This window comes from Fusarium vanettenii (assembly GCF_000151355.1).
Source record: "Fusarium vanettenii 77-13-4 chromosome 15 genomic scaffold NECHAsca_57_chr15_1_0, whole genome shotgun sequence".
NCBI lineage: Eukaryota > Fungi > Ascomycota > Sordariomycetes > Hypocreales > Nectriaceae > Fusarium > Fusarium vanettenii.
Window position 1 is genome coordinate 2,059 of NW_003315832.1, and position 15,596 is coordinate 17,654.

General features: G+C 45.4%; 4 protein-coding genes across 4 annotated transcripts; 3 read left to right on the top strand and 1 right to left on the bottom strand.

Annotated features, from left to right (window-relative positions):
- Positions 1–2,296: 2,296 nt before the first annotated feature.
- Positions 2,297–2,888, bottom strand: NECHADRAFT_88663 (uncharacterized protein; the record flags this gene model as incomplete). The annotated part of the gene is made up of 2 exons (XM_003040798.1): positions 2,297–2,309; positions 2,479–2,888. 2 exons carry the CDS (start codon positions 2,886–2,888, stop codon positions 2,297–2,299), a joined length of 423 nt encoding a protein of 140 aa, XP_003040844.1.
- A 1,091-nt stretch (positions 2,889–3,979) lies between these two features.
- NECHADRAFT_55411 (uncharacterized protein) lies at positions 3,980–4,597 on the top strand (the record flags this gene model as incomplete). Its single annotated transcript, XM_003040775.1, has 1 exon — positions 3,980–4,597. A coding segment is annotated over one exon (618 nt), but the record flags the coding sequence as incomplete, so codon positions are not given.
- A 1,748-nt stretch (positions 4,598–6,345) lies between these two features.
- NECHADRAFT_55410 (uncharacterized protein) lies at positions 6,346–8,148 on the top strand (the record flags this gene model as incomplete). Its single annotated transcript, XM_003040776.1, has 1 exon — positions 6,346–8,148. The coding sequence occupies one exon, from the start codon at positions 6,346–6,348 to the stop codon at positions 8,146–8,148; it is 1,803 nt and encodes a 600-aa protein (XP_003040822.1).
- Positions 8,149–9,349: 1,201 nt separating this feature from the next.
- NECHADRAFT_88666 (uncharacterized protein) lies at positions 9,350–11,241 on the top strand (the record flags this gene model as incomplete). Its single annotated transcript, XM_003040777.1, has 2 exons — positions 9,350–9,575; positions 9,632–11,241. 2 exons carry the CDS (start codon positions 9,350–9,352, stop codon positions 11,239–11,241), a joined length of 1,836 nt encoding a protein of 611 aa, XP_003040823.1.
- Positions 11,242–15,596: the final 4,355 nt, after the last annotated feature.

Consider the following 15,596-nt stretch of genomic DNA (forward strand, 5'->3'; position numbering starts at 1 on the left):
AAAAATAAAAAAAAAATAAAAAAAAAATAAAAAAAAAATTAAAGCTTATTAGCTAAGAAATAACCCTAATTATAATTAATAAGGTAATTAATATAGCTAAGTAGCTAGATTATAGTAATAATTAGAGAGTTTTAGTATAATATTAATTATATTAATTATCTTCTTAAATTTTTTATTAATTTTCTTTTATAATTAATAATTAGTTCTAGAAAAATACTATAAAAAAAAGACTTAATTTTTAAAATCCTTATAGCTTAAAGTTATATATATCTTCTTTATATAACCTTAACCCTATTAGAACCCTTTTTTTTAGAAACTATTAGCTAATTAAGAAAAAAACTATTAATTACCCTATAGTCTATTAATATAAAGAAATTCTTTTATAGAAAAAAACTATTAATAGCTTAATCGATGGTTTTTATAAGTAATAGGGCTTAATTAGAGTTATTTATAATATATTTTTTTAATTAAAATATAATTTTAAGGTATAAAAGTTAGTCTTTAAGGTAATATATTTATATATTAATTAAATAAAAGGAATTATTAATCTTAAAATAATATAAGTTATTTCTTAAAAGAGATAATTAATAAATATATTTTAATTAGGTAGCTTAAGTAAATAAAGGTAAGCTAAATCTTAGTTAATAAAAGAAAAAAAAAGAAAAAAAATTACTTAATAAATTTAATATTTTTCTCTTAAGAAATTAATATTATTTTAATTTTATATTTTTTAAAATAAAAATAAAAAATTAAATTCCTAGGGGATTTTTTATAACTTAATATATTTTTTTCTCTCTTTACCTTTAATAGCTAAGAGAAAGAAAAATTAATATAAAATATTAGCCCTTATAATAATAATAATAATAAGGATTATAATAAGAGGATTAATTTATTATTAAGGTTAGGATTAATAGCTTAAGGTATAGCCTAATCTTATATAATTAATTATATTAAGTAGCTTAATAGTTTTTCCTCTAGTTATATTTCTATAATAATTAGTAATTCTATATATTTTTTTATAATTTATTCCTAGATCTAAATAATAATTTTAGGCTAAATTAATTTTAATTTTTCTTTATATAATAAATCCCTTAGGCTAATATTTTATAAATAGCTCTTTTATTAATAATATTATTAAATATATTAAATAATCTTCTCTTACATAGAGAGATTAAGATATTATTATAGCTATTTATATTATCTCTAGGTCTTAATAAAATTAGCCCTTAGTAGGCTTAAGGCGCCTTAAGGGCTATAATAATAAGGCTATTATTAGCTCCTTAAGCTTAATTATAATTAAGTAGATTATAGCGAATATAAGGTCTTTTAGACCTAGCCTATTAAAATAGCTTAGAGCTAAGGGCTATAATAAAGAGAGAGGCTTAAATTAAAATAAGGGCTTTAATAAAATAGCGAGCTTATTAAATAATATAGGCTTTTAGCCTAAATAGCTTATAGAGTAATTAATTATAATATAAGTTATAGCTAATTCTTAGTCTTAGGCTTAGGCTTTAGCTCTAAAATAGCCTAAGAGGTAAGCTCTTATTAAGATTATAATTAAAAAAGGTATAGGTTTTAATAAAGAATTAGCTTAAATTTAGGTAAAGTTATTTAGGTTAATAAAAAAGAAATAATATATAGGGTTTAATTTTATTCTTAAGAGGAAAAATTCTTATTAGGCTTTAAAATAAAAAAAGAAAATTAATAATAAGATTAATTTTATTATAATACAGGTATAAAAGAGAGTTTAATAAGGTTAATATTATTTAAGGATTATTATAAAATAAAGAGAAATATTAAGTAAAAGTTTAAGCTAAAAGGCTTATTAAATTAAAAAATTAATAAAATTTAGGGAAAAACTTAGGTAAATTAAGTAAAAGATTATAAATAAATTTTAATAAGAGTTTATTATTAATAAGTTTTTATAACTCTTTAGTAATATTTATAGGCTTAGTCTTAGGCCTAAGCTTAATAAGTAATAAAAGAAAAAGCTATAATAATAGATAAAATAGAGATTTAGAGATAAATATTTTTTAAGAATTTTTTAAAGAAAAAAAAAAAAATCCCTAAGAGATTTTAAAGATAGATTTAAGGTTAAGGGTAATAAGGGGGTTATAATACTAATAAGGGGGGTATAATACTAATAGGACTACTTAAGGGCTTTAATTAGCTTATAATAAAAATTAATAAGAAAAGTATAGAGTTAATATTATACCCCCTTTATTAAGTAATCTTTTAGAGCTTATTATAAGCTAGCCTTAATTATAAAATAATAAAATTATATATTTTTATAAACCTAAGAAAAAGGGCTATTTAATAGTATAGGTTATATCCTATATATCGCAAAGCTAATTTTTCTAGAATTATTTTAAGGTATTTTTCTAAAGTAAGAAAAATTTTCTCTAAGACCTTTAGACCTAGGCTAACCCTGACCCTATATAGACCACTGATTACTAAGACCCTAGGACTAAGGCTAACCATAACCCTATACGGACCACTGATGTGTCAAGCCAGGTTCCCCAGAACGTCGGCAAGATGTCGCAGAACAGCAGGGGTATTGTGCTGTCCCTAACGTAGAGTGCGACATATGGTTCGCTCGCGGTTGCCAAAGGAGACACGGCAGAGCCTGTCGGCGACGGAGGCTGTTCTAAGCCAAACCACCATCTTCTAGAGAGATCTACGAGAATGCTCTCTAGGTATGTTCTGAACTTCTCAGCGCTATCGTTCTCTCCACCAGCCATAATTCCAATAGCCCGCTGTAGGAAGTCATTGATATGCTCCACGTCGGCTTCTATTGAGGCCTGACTAAGTCGCAACGCCGCTTGCAACAGCTTCGCAGCGAGGACGTCGCCATCCTGCCGGAGGGCGCCGCTTGCAACTTGCGCCATGAGATTGAAGTTTCTTGAGAATGTCAGCCATAATATCAGCAAGTCAACACTCTAGAAGCTCGCGGTGGTAAGGAAGAGCTGTTTGATAATTTGAGGCGAGCGGTTGTAATTTAAGGTATTGATAGGGAGTGAGGCCGAGTTCACACCCACTCAAAGGCACGGAGGGAGTGGATGTCAGGCCGGCGGCCGATGATTTGATTTGTCTCTGGTTGCGTGAAAAGAAACAACAAAGTAACCACGTTCCAAATTGGTTGTTGGCCGAGACGGGATACTCCTGTCCTGATTCGAAAACTCATAAGTGGCTTGTTTGACCGGCTGCGGAAGATCATTGGATCTGGTCTCAGCAATCTCCGCGGAGGGGGCCAGGTCTGTGTGACTATAACTTGATGCTGACATGGTAGTCTGTCATAAGTGTCATTGCACGATGGCCCTGTGCATTCGCTACGTGGTCAGCTGCCCGCCATTCAGCCCCTGTGTAGCCCTTCGACGGGGCTGTTGTGGCTGCAGTAAGTCAAGCAAGCTGACAATGAGGTCTTCGACAAGGGTTTCCATTAAACCAAGAACGGCAATGGATTGACACAGTTTTCTCTTTCCTCTGAGAGGAGATAACATCGATCATCCCAAGGGGGGCTTAAGCGGTGGTACGGTTATTAGGGTTTGGCCTCTAAACCAAGGCCATTTTGGACGCCTAGTTTTGGCTGTTTAATCCGGATGGTCCACCTACCGTTCTTCTCATAACCCAATAGAAGCTAATTTACACTGGAAGTATCCCTACGAGTATTCACTTGTGATGCCTCGACTGATTTATGAAACACATGCACAAGATTAAACGTAGCTAACTTATGCATAAATGGCATGGAAATTTCGGATCGCGAACATGTTGATCCGTGTTTCCGCGTCGCGTTTAGCGCCAATCGCCATCCCAAGTCAGGGTCGTCTGAGTGGGAATGTGGGTGTGTTAACTAGCAAGTCTAGCGAATAGGGGCCAAGTACGCGTCCAAGCCGCGTCGCGGCATGTGTTGTGTTCCCAGCCGTTCCGGATTTCATACTTCTCCCTCTCTTAACCAGCATTTTATAGGGAAAACTACGTAGTCCCTAAAATGTCAGACAATGGAGAGGATCCGAATCTCCCGCCGCCATCTCAATCCCACTTCGCCAAATTTGAAAATTTTACACCCAACGATGACGCTTCATTCGATGATGAATTTGGCCGCCTCGCGTCGTCTCAGAACTGGATCCCCGGCTCCCAGTTGTACACTCGGGAGCGCACCATTGCAATGCGCCAGGAACTCAAGTTGCACTACTTTTCTCAATCACGGCAACTAGGCGATACCCACGAGCTCACAGAACAAGAAAAACTCGAGGGGTATCAAGATCTATGCCAGGAGGTCCGTATACCTCCAGGCGACTCCATCCCAGAATGCAAGAAGCAATTGAAGAACACCCTTGTCAATATTGTAGACCTGATCGACGCGCGACGGATGAGCAAGGAGGTCAAGGTGTGGCATGATTTCGAAGCGTTCCGCAACTACACGCTCCAGGATGGACACAGGGTAAATATGGATGAGGCTAAGAAGGATGGGGGCTACCTAGCATCATTGCTGCAGCACCTTCGGAGTCCACGGTCGCGGAGAGGAAGAGGTGGGAGAAGACATGGTTTTGGCTCCAGGGTATTTTCGGGGCGGGTAACCAAGAAGAGCCCGGGCTAACGCAACATTGTAACATGGGGTGCATGTATATAAATTGAAAGACATGGAGTCGCGCTCTCGGTATCTCAATACGGGCGATAAGCCTTCTTCGTTCACGCACGGGAACTCGGGAACTTGTTGGATCCTAACCAATACAGCACATCGAGAACAGCAATACGGGCAAGAGGTGGTTGCGCTTTGATCAGGCGAAAGGTAGCAGCCCGTATCCAGATGCCTCCCTCACCTCCTCCCCTCCACTGCCTTCTAGCTCATGTCATTTTTTTGGCCGACTGGCTTCTTATTTCTCATCACTATTGGCTCCTTTTCAACCCCCAATCGACTGTGGTGTAGGGCCCCTCGATGAACGATCCACCTTATCCGGCTCGGCAACAGTCCAACGCTCGTGACAGCGAGAGATACAATGATCCTCATCGATTTTGGGGAAGCTTTCATCGTTAGTGAGGTTCAAACAACGAGTCCTCCCGGCGCCAATCTGTCCATACATGCTATGCAGAGTTTACCTGAGGCAGCATATTTGATCCAAGATTTCATGCCTAGCGCTGAGATGGGCATTCAATGAGTATTGCACAAATCCGGAGGAAATGCGGACACTTCCTGGACTGTCTGATCGACAACTCCAAGCCACCCCGTCACACTTCGGTTTCTGGGAGTGACAGACCGTGCATGATGATGAGCTTGGACCTTTGAACTTTCCCATGGCTATGCAATACATGAGGACCCCGACAAAAAGGAATCTGCCTGTGCTTATCTCCCAAGATGGTAATCTATGCACTCACGCGTTAGACTGCTGCGAAGGGCTCAATGGCTCTGCAATTTCGAAGATGGACGAATCAGATCCATTCGGGATGGGCTTACGCGACTCACGGCGCATCAGTTTGTCAAGACCCAGCTGTTCATGGCCCGCACATGAGAAACAACGTCAAGGCATTACGATCGGAGAAGGCCGGCTCTGAGTAATCGGACAAACATCTTACCATCCACATTTTCTTAGCATAGATTCTCGAGATGTCGACCCTGGGTGTCAACGTACGTTTCGCTAATCATCAAGCCAAGGCATCTTCCAATTTGGTCCACCAAGACTCAACTTTAGCAACACGATATGGATCTCCCAAAGATCTTCGATCTGCGGAGGGATCTTCATGATTTGAAGACCATCGAGCAATCACTGGCTTAGACTATAACCTTTGGTGATGTAGCGTTCAACCCTACTTACCTATCTCACAAGACCGGCTGTCTTCTTCTTTTTGACGAATCAGGAAACGCAGCTGGATTCTCCAAACTTTACACAAGGCGGGGTGCTGATCCCGTCAAAGGCCTGTTAGACACGAGATTTGGCAGAGACGAGCTGGGACTGTTAGGAGACTTGTAAGAAAGGAATCTCTGTGAAATGTTTTAAGCATATCTCCTCAAGTAGGGGAATGCGAATGTGACTTGGATAACCCGGGTTGAAAGCAAGCCATGTTACATTGCAGCTTGACCAACCAGCGAATGAGGGATGGTTTAATATTTGATGCCCCGCTCAGTCTAATCTAAACGAAGAAGGTGTCTAGTCAGAGCTTTACTTTGTGGGGAAGTAGTCGAAAAGAGACTCGGACAATGATCCAAGAGCAGGTCTGCCGATTTCGGTGTCTAATATACCGAACCGAGGGCTTGGCAGTCTTTAATGTTGTATTTATACCTCTGTTTCTATCGTGACTGAGCGCCCCTGCGTAGTCAATGCACCCATAACAACCCTCGTCAGTTATCCCATGCATCCTTTTAGCATTTTCAGCGCCTTCAAGGCCCTGGGAGTGGCCTTGCTTGCTGTCACTACCACTGTCTCTGCTTCTACTACTTCACCCCGCGATTGGACCAGTCTGAAGCTTCTCACCGAAGCTGCCGACTGGCAGGTTCAGATGGTTATCGATGGGAAGAATGCCTCATTGACTGGCTCGCCAAGGGCGTTGACGCGTGGGGTTCGTCAACTGGTGACACCATTCGTCTGGCCGAACTCGACGTACTATCACGATGAATCCTTACTTCCCCATATCGAGGAGATGCTCAATGTCCTCAAAAAAGCTCAGCACAGCGATGGCACATACACTGTCGGAAATCGCCATTCACCACCTGATACGGGCTTCTTGATTGAGGACTTTGGTATAATGGTGCGCATACTTGAGCGAGACGACCACGATGCTTCGGGACCCATCGCAAAGCTCATGCGTGGTATCCTTGTCAAGGCTGCCCCTGGTCTCGCTAAAGGCGGCATTCACACCCCCAACCATCGATGGAAGATATGCAGTGCTTTGGCGCGCATCTCCAGCATCACAGGACATGTTGGCTTGATCAAGAGGATCGACGAGTGGCTCGCCGAAGGAATCGATATCGACGCCGATGGCATCTACTCGGAGCGCAGCCCGAATTACTATTCGGCCGTGTCAAACCCTTCTCTGTTGACGGTCGCTTATGAGCTCAACCGCACCCAACTCGTCGATTATGTTCGCAGAAACCTCGAATTGTCTATTCAACATGCAGAGCCAAACGGCGAGATGGAAACTATCCAGAGCCGTCGCCAGGATCAGGTGCAGCCTGCTGGAGACAACATGCAGAATTTCTATCCTCAATTCCGCGAGCTTGCTCTGCTCGATAACAACGGGCGGTTCGCTGCCATTACCCGCTTGATTGAGAAGCGTCTTGGTCCGCAACTTGGCGACTTCCTGGCCAACGTCATCGAACGTCCCGAACTAGCGGCTCAACTACCTAAATCTGAAGACCCGTTTGTTGATTTTGAGAAACATTATGCTTCAGCGGGCCTTGTACGTGCGCGACGTGGAAAACTGACAGTGTCAGCTTTTGGTGGGTCAGACTGGTATGACCTGGATGGTAAAAAGACCGACTTCTACAACCGCATGGGGTCTGGCCTCTCAACAAACCCGACCATGTTTCGCGCGTGGAACGGAAAGGCGGTGCTGGAGGCTGTGCGCCTCAGTGCCAACTTCTTCAGCATGGGCCATTTCCGGTCCAATGGAATCGAATTGACGGATGACGGTGTCATTACCCTGGGGAGCGAGATCGAGGTGCCATATTACCTGCCCATTCCGGCAGAGCACCGCGATGAAAACGGTACATACGACCTTTCCAAGTCTGTTGACGGTCGCTTCTACGCCATGCTGGACTTTACGAACCGCCCTACTAGTGTGCGCCGCCTCAAGACAGATGTGAAGATGACTCGGACCAAGGCTGGGTATGACCTCGATTTTGAGGTGACAGGTGAAGAGGATGTTGAGCTAACATTTGAACTCACTTTCCGCGAGGGCGGAAACTTCACGGGAGTAGACGAGTTTATTGATAGCGACGAGGTCACAAAATATCGACTTGTGGAAGGAGAGGGAGAGTATAGCCTGGAAGGTGACAAGATCACATTCGGACCAGGGAATGGTAGAGGGTTTATTCAAGCTGATGCTGGTGAGCAGTACAGCTGGCACGGGGGCAACCTTACTCTAGAGGGCCATCATGTGTATATCACAGGCATGACGCCATTGAACTATACCCTTCATCTCGGCTTTGCCTAAGGCTAATGGGGTTTGGCCTATGTTATCGACGTCGTATTATTAATTTCATGGTGTTGACGCTAGATTAAATACTGAAAACGTGCTATGCATGAACTAGTACATATTTCTGAGGCAGTGTTATAGCCGTTTAGGCACAAAAGAACATCCATCCCACATCCTTGCAGTCATTGCTGACAAGCTTAAAGCCGACATTCCCATATTGGATTGAAATGCTTACTGAGGCATGGATTCTGCTTATCTGACAGGCCTTGGCAGTAAGCATCTGTCACATTGGGCATCTGAGATCCTAACCGATGCCGAACATTTCCGAAATCGATCAAGCATACATCCACGCCCAAGTTACTAACGGCTGTTGTCCAACCTACGGCTGTCTGCTCTGGTCTATGTCCTTTTTGTGTTTTGACGAGGTGTTATCTTTTTGAGATGAGATGAATTCGTCTAAGAGGAATGACATCGTTTGAAAATAGTCATCGTCTGAATGGCTCGAAGTTGAAGCCATACGTACGTCTACAGGGCAATCCTTGATTTGATCTCAGATCCCTGAAGCGAACCATCATCAAGCTACCTGCGGATAGTGCTTGATTACAAGGAAATTTGATTATTAAACTATCCACTTACTCGCCTCTCAAAGAAGAAGACAAGGTTTCTAAATTTAACTAAAATCCTTCGACCAGCTTACCGGTTACTGGCTGCCTCCCTGGTCTTGACCCATAACCGAGTAGGCTTATGCGTAACCCCAGATCCTTCTTTACCAGCTGCCACACAGCCTTCCAGCATTTATCCTTAGTTTTCTTTAGTCAACAATCCTGTTGGAACTTTGGGCCATCGCCACAACCAAAGTTCTGCAGGGTCAGTTATCGAAAAGTTGCTTTCTGCCACAACCCCAGGCAATCTTGGGGTTGATTCCAAAGGATGGATTCCTTGGTTGACAAATAAGATTACTCTTGGGGTAGTGGGTCGGACCCTACACTAGAGTTATCGCCTTGATAAAACCGGCTGGCTCAGAATATGATAGAATGTCAAGATGAGTATTTAAGAGGGACCTATGCCGGCTTGAGAACTATACCTTCAGCTCAAGCAGCCTACAGATTTTGACTAGCTGTTACAGTCTTCTATGCCCACATCAGTTTCCTTATACCTTCTCCTTACTTGAGGGCCTTTTTGCTGTTGTTTTCTCTGCCCCTTTGTCAGAATTCACAACATGGCCGCCATCATGTCTTCTATCAAAGTGGTTACTATCATGAGATTCCTTGGGATGGTCGCTTCCTATCCTACTATGCCCAGTCCTCGGGCCGTAGGGGCTGAAGGATGCAGTAGCTCTACTGGTGGTCGTCGTACTCTTTGGCCGCTCACCAATTGGGGCGGCATCGGTTCGCAGCCTGATCCAGCTCTGTACGAATCAGAAGAACTCTACTGGGGTGACGGAAGTAAGTCACACCAAGACACAGGCTTTTTCTCTTAATATGTTACTAACAATCACTAGCGGCGTTTGCCAACATGACTTGTGCTCCCAAGGATGATAATAAGATGCTCAACTTGGCTCGTCTTGGCGATTATGTTGATTCTCTCGACTGTTCTGACTCTGCCCTTCACGTGGGCTTCAAGAACGCTGATGCCCTGAACAAAGCAAGAAGTTCTTGGCTATGGGTGACCCAGGACCCCAACAATGCCGCTGTTGTTGTTGTGGATGGCAATGAATGCGGTGGACCCAACCGCAGGCAGACCTACCTGATCCAGGATATCTCCTATAACGAAAAGTCTCAGCGTGCATTCCTCTCCGGAAAGCCGACACAGTGGAGTGAGGTCATGGAGAAAGCCGAAGTGCAAGTTAGTACTTCGTACCCAGCTAGCGCTGGCATTGGGAAACGACAGGAAACCAGCGGCTCTGTGGACCTTTCGCAGACTTTCAACGTGAACATTGCCGAAATCTCCATCAACGATACTGCTAGGCTTCTCCTAGATTGTATTGACTGCCGTACGACTGGCCGGGTTGATTTCACAGCCAACCTCGATGTTGGCTTCATTCCCCCGAGTCTCGATGTCTCAGCAACACTTACTACGAGGGACGGGGTTGGCATCAACCTTGGCCTGGGCCTAAAGCTTGAAGCAGACCTCACAGATTCGCTCGACTTCAACAGAGAACTTCTCAGCATTCCCCTTGCTGGGTTTGACGTTCCCGGAATCGCAACCCTGGCACCCCTGATTAGTGTGAATGCCGGTGGAAGCATCGGGCCTGTTACGGCCTCCATCGAAGTCCAGTTTGGAGGTGCAGTCACCGCAGCCGATGATAGGGCTCTTCGTATCGGAACTGGAGAAGGTTCCGATAATCTCGATTTTCAGTTCACTCCTAGTGACCCGTCTGTCAGCGGTTCAGTCGAGCTCACCGCCAGCATCGGGCCAGTTTTTATCGCGGCTGTCGAGGCCAGTCTGTTTGGTAGTGACTCCCTTGCGGGATCTTTCGGTATTGACCTGAAAGCACCCACTCTCGAAGCTAGAGCCGCAGTGGAAGCTACCTCCGACCTTGGAGTCTGTGGTGATCCTAATGCCGCCGCTGGTGTAACGCTCTCTGCCAGCGCTGGTGTCTCGTTCGGCATCTTTGGAGGCCAGGGCAGGTCTAATGACCTCCCCAACGAAATCACCATCGCAGAGGTTAATGAGGAGCTATTTAGCCAGTGTTTCCCGTTTGCTCAAGTCGATGGCGGTGACGGCGGTGACGGTGCAGACCGCGATATAAGCTTGGACTCAAGGCTTAACACTCCCAACTTTGATGGCGACGACGGCAACCGACCCTCTGTCGGGACAGTCAACTACCAAAACGTTGACAGCAATAATGGTGTCGCCTTCTGGTTCAACGCTAATGATGTCGTGCTGCTGAGCCCCCTCAATGAAGGTGACACAATCGCCTCGGTCATATTAAACGCCGATGTCAATGCCGCGGCCAGATGCACACTCTTTGATAGTTTTGACCAGGCTCAGGGCGCCGACGGCTGTGGCAACCTTGCAAATCCTATTACCCCAGACCTGACACCGGGCTCTGAAGTTGTTGTGGTTGATGGGAAGACTCATATCTGCGCTCGGTGCGAGGGACTGTAAGGATGCGCTCGGCTTAGGTGTGCTCAAAGTCGTTTAGTTTCTTTATGACAAGATAGATAGAATGCTATGATGTGTCAAGATACTGTGTTCTTGGTTATTGTAGAAGCTGGATTCAAGCAAAACAGTCATGACATGTGGGCAAATATGTCGCTTACCAGGGGCGAGATCTTCCAAGGAAGCGGGACGAGCACATCAAGAGTGGTCCGGTCGGTATCGGTAGTAGAGCCATGAACAGTCAGACTGGCCACGGCGTAACGCAGACAGGCGAGGAATTTAGCGACGGTGAACAAGATACATCTCAAGACACCGTAGGCGAATATGATGCAGAGGGCGGTTTCGATACAGCCAAGAAAACTGTTGATGAAAGCTAAAATGGAATCCCTGAAACAACGACCAGGGCACTGTACTTGATGCTCCGGGGGGGAAGAGGGAGTGGCTGTTGAGTCTGCTGGCAGGACCTGCATCTTGGCCTGAGTCCGGAGCGGCGCCCAGGGTAGTCAGGAGGATTTAGTGGCCTTTGTACTCGCATTTAAGCATCTATATGAAGAGGCCCAGGTATTTAATTCTCTGCCAGTAGCTGTCCTCGTTCGGCAGACGTGGTTCTTATCGTTGCCGAAGAGCGAACAGATTGAGCGGTCCAGTTTCTTCTCGTCTCCTCAAGTGAGAATACTCATCAAGTTGGGAAGTCCGAGAGGAATCAGAGCATGAAGAGAACAAAGAACACCCACTCTCTAGCACGAAGAAGAAGGCAGAGGGTCATGTTAGGGGTTGTTTTCATTTACTGAGAGTGGAAACTACAGTGGATTAGTGCAGGTTAGAGTATAAATTACCCATCAGAAATGACAGGATGATTCCCAGTTGATCAAGATGCTTACATCGTAATTTGTGATGCATATGTATGTGAGGTGCTAGAACGCGAGCGTACCAGCGACCTCATCAGTGAGTGAAGCGCCATTGTGTCTGCTCGAGAGAGGTCGAAGCGGACACGCTACACTGTAAAGGGGCCAAGGTCATGGGAAATGCGCCCCAGGGGCATTACAGTCCTCCGTACGCACAATAGCCGAACGCAAAGCAAAATATAGCTAGAATCCAGGGACAAGCCAGTCCCCTAGAGGCACTGAAAATGACCAGCCACAGTGAGAAACTCACTTGGTGCTTTTTCGCCCCAGAGAAATTCCTGACGCGCTCTTCCAAGGTTCGCAAGTATTAGCAGAGATGAGAAATGATCAAATGAAATGCAAATACTGATTTCTTTTTTTGATATCCCATGTAGCCGTTGATTATGGTAACGCCAATTAGGACATTGCCATTATCAACCACGCTCAAGGGTAAGCTTCGTACGAGAGCTGGGAATGACTCCGCTCTTAACCGTCAGATTTTGGGTCAAAGCTGCAAAGAGGGGACAAAGTTGAGGCCAATGCAAGGCGTTCTACATTGTTGAAGCTAGTAGTTATGAGCAGAGAAAGGCTGCAAAATTCCATGTTATCGCACCAAGTGCAACAACCCATAGGGACTGGGGCTACACATGAAAGTTGTCGTTTTTGTTGTCAAAGGAACTATTGATGGACGCTTCATATCTTCCAACATGCTGGGAGTTGGCACTGCAATGGTTCCTCTCGTTTCTTGCCTTCCCATGCGGGCTCTGTTTCCTTGTATCTTTCGAGGCAAGGTGATGGGCCAAGAGCCATTCTCCCAGGCTCTTCATTTGCATCCAAGTCAAACTCTTGTCTACCGCGACCGATCTTTTTGGAGGCATCTTTGTTTTCGAGACGGAGTATCGAATGAAGTGAAGTGTGTGGACTTGTAGGCAAACTGCAGTGAGGCTGGACACCCCTCTTTGATCCTGTGGTTAACGGCCCTAGAGTGCCATTGCCATCAACCACACCTTAACACTCATCGGCTTGGTTAGCTTGGCCGGCTTCCTATATAACGGCATACCTGGAGCCCCTGATAAAGTCCGTACCTTACGAGCTCACTATCATGTGCCTAGGGTATGTTGCAAGACTCACCACCTGGGCTGACCCGCATGAGAGGCGGATATATCGTGCGGGAGGTGCTGGGATAACCGTGGGAATCCTGGTCACTGATATCGGACAATATTGGCCCACTGGGGTAGAATTGGAACGGATTGGAAGCCTAGCCCGAGGGGATGACGCTGAATCTTGAAGAAATAGGATAGGCGTTTTATGTTTGTGTTTAATGTACTAATTGCGGTAGATGGTTTGCAGTTCTCCCCTGATCATCTCGAGCCTAGAGATTCCTCCGTCGTGAATTTTCCTGGCCTGGCGGGCAAACTCGGAGACCGTGGCCAAGGTGAGCCCTTGGATGCGTTGTAAGTTCACCCTATGCCAGAGGGTCCAAGGAAACTGCAAGCCGGGGAGCTGTTAATCGCCTGGGGTAAGACAAACGGGGATGTGGGCCGGAGATGTATCAAGGCTCTCTGCATTCACGACCTCACCTTTCCTATTTGCTACATTCTTAGAGGTATAAATTCTCTCTATACCCCATCAACTAGTTCTTCGACATGGGCCATTAACCCGACGCAGCCTGAGGGCCGCAGACCTATTTAGCGATGTTTGGGCATAATAAGAGGAATGAATGCATGGAAACTGCTTAAACTTTGCACTCTACTGATACTAGAAGAAATAGTAGCCTCCTTAGTTCCTTTCCCATGGCTCCGAGAGACCTGGCCACATCTCGGTATAAACCTTTTCTCTCCCCGCAGATATACATAGGACGTGCCAGCCTAACAGTCGCCCTGGCACACTTATACTTATGCTTATCTTCTCCCCACAGTTGATTCTGTACATCATGCTCAACATGCCGCCAGTATTTCGCAGGCTGGTAGACGACAACCACATCAGCATAACCCCCTACCTTCTACTCCCTGCCAACTTCCCCCTAGTAGGACTTTTGTCACTCCACGACCGCGTAGCGACAGAGGGGGACCAGTGAGCAGTTTATCTGGTATAGTGATTAACATACTAGGATTGTTCAATTCACCATCTTACCCGGCAGTAACAGTAGTTTCACAAGATGGGCTGGGCTCGGTCCCTACTCCTCGCCTCCACCCTCTTGGTTTCAAAGTTTCATCACTAGCACAGACTTAAGGGCTGGTGATCCCGTTGCAAACTTCACAACTGCTGATAGAGGTGATCGTTGTAACCGCGCTTCTCTTCGAGATGCCTAGCCTTCGCAAGACTCCTGCATCAGCCGTCTCAGGTAGGAATGACTGCCAGTCACGCAGCAGCCTCGTGCTGATGGCCTCCAATGGGCGGGCTTGAGGTGGCTAGGATAAGTCTACACTGACGACGATGTCATTACGTACTCCTTCTTTGCCATTGTCGGCCGCCTCGACAGCCAGCCAGACTAGATCGACATTCTCTTTCATATCTTTTACTAGCTCCGTGCCCGCCTCAAGACGTCAATCCAGAGAAGGCAAGTTCAAGGTGTCCTCGGGAGCTTACTGGAACCAGTGGTGAACCTCTTGTAGGTGGTTCCAGTACGTCTACTATCAAACTCCCGCCAAACAAAGGCTTGTCAGAGGATCCAGCACTGGCAACCCTCGGTGACCCTGTCCTTCCTCCAATTCACGGTTGCAGACTTATTGCTTGGCTCGCATCACTCTCTTAGGCAATAATTCTGATTAAAAGAGCCCAATGACTGGGGCTATATGGACCCTTCAAGAGGGGATTGACCCCTTGTCCCTTTCGGCTCAGGGCTCGTCCGCCCCGTCATCTCGTAGGTGACACTCTCATTCATGGATTACCAGTGCGCAATCAACCCCCTGAAACTCACACCTTGAATATCTGCTATTTCCTCGCCCGGACCCGCACACCCAGGTCGCTCGTTACGACGCATTCAAGCACAGTATAGCCACGCCCCCAGCCATTGCCCCTGGTACTCTTATCCTCGATGGCAAATATAAGCTCATCGTACATGGCGCTAGCTGAGCCTCTGTCAGTGCTCTCAACCAAAGCCTGAACGGGACCATGTTCTCTGCACACCAAGTAGGGCTTGCTGGGCCAGCGCTATCGAAGATTCTGCGGCTGGCCCTCGGCCATTGGACCCGGCAGCAAAGGTTTTGTAGAGGTGATTGCTCGGGCTCATCGGCCACGTCTCTATGTATTCCTACGCCCAAGTCTCACCAAGAGCTGTTAAGGGCCTTTATACCCCAAAGGTCATGTCATGTCCTTCACCCAAAGCCTCCTGTGCCCGAACCGTCCGAGGGCAACCAGAGAGCAACAAAGACCACACGGCGTTGGGATCCAGTAGTCATTGGCCACTTGGGACTCGAAGTCTTTGCTCTATTTGGCAAGGTTACTGCTGCCACGAGTCTAGTGACAGAGTTCAAG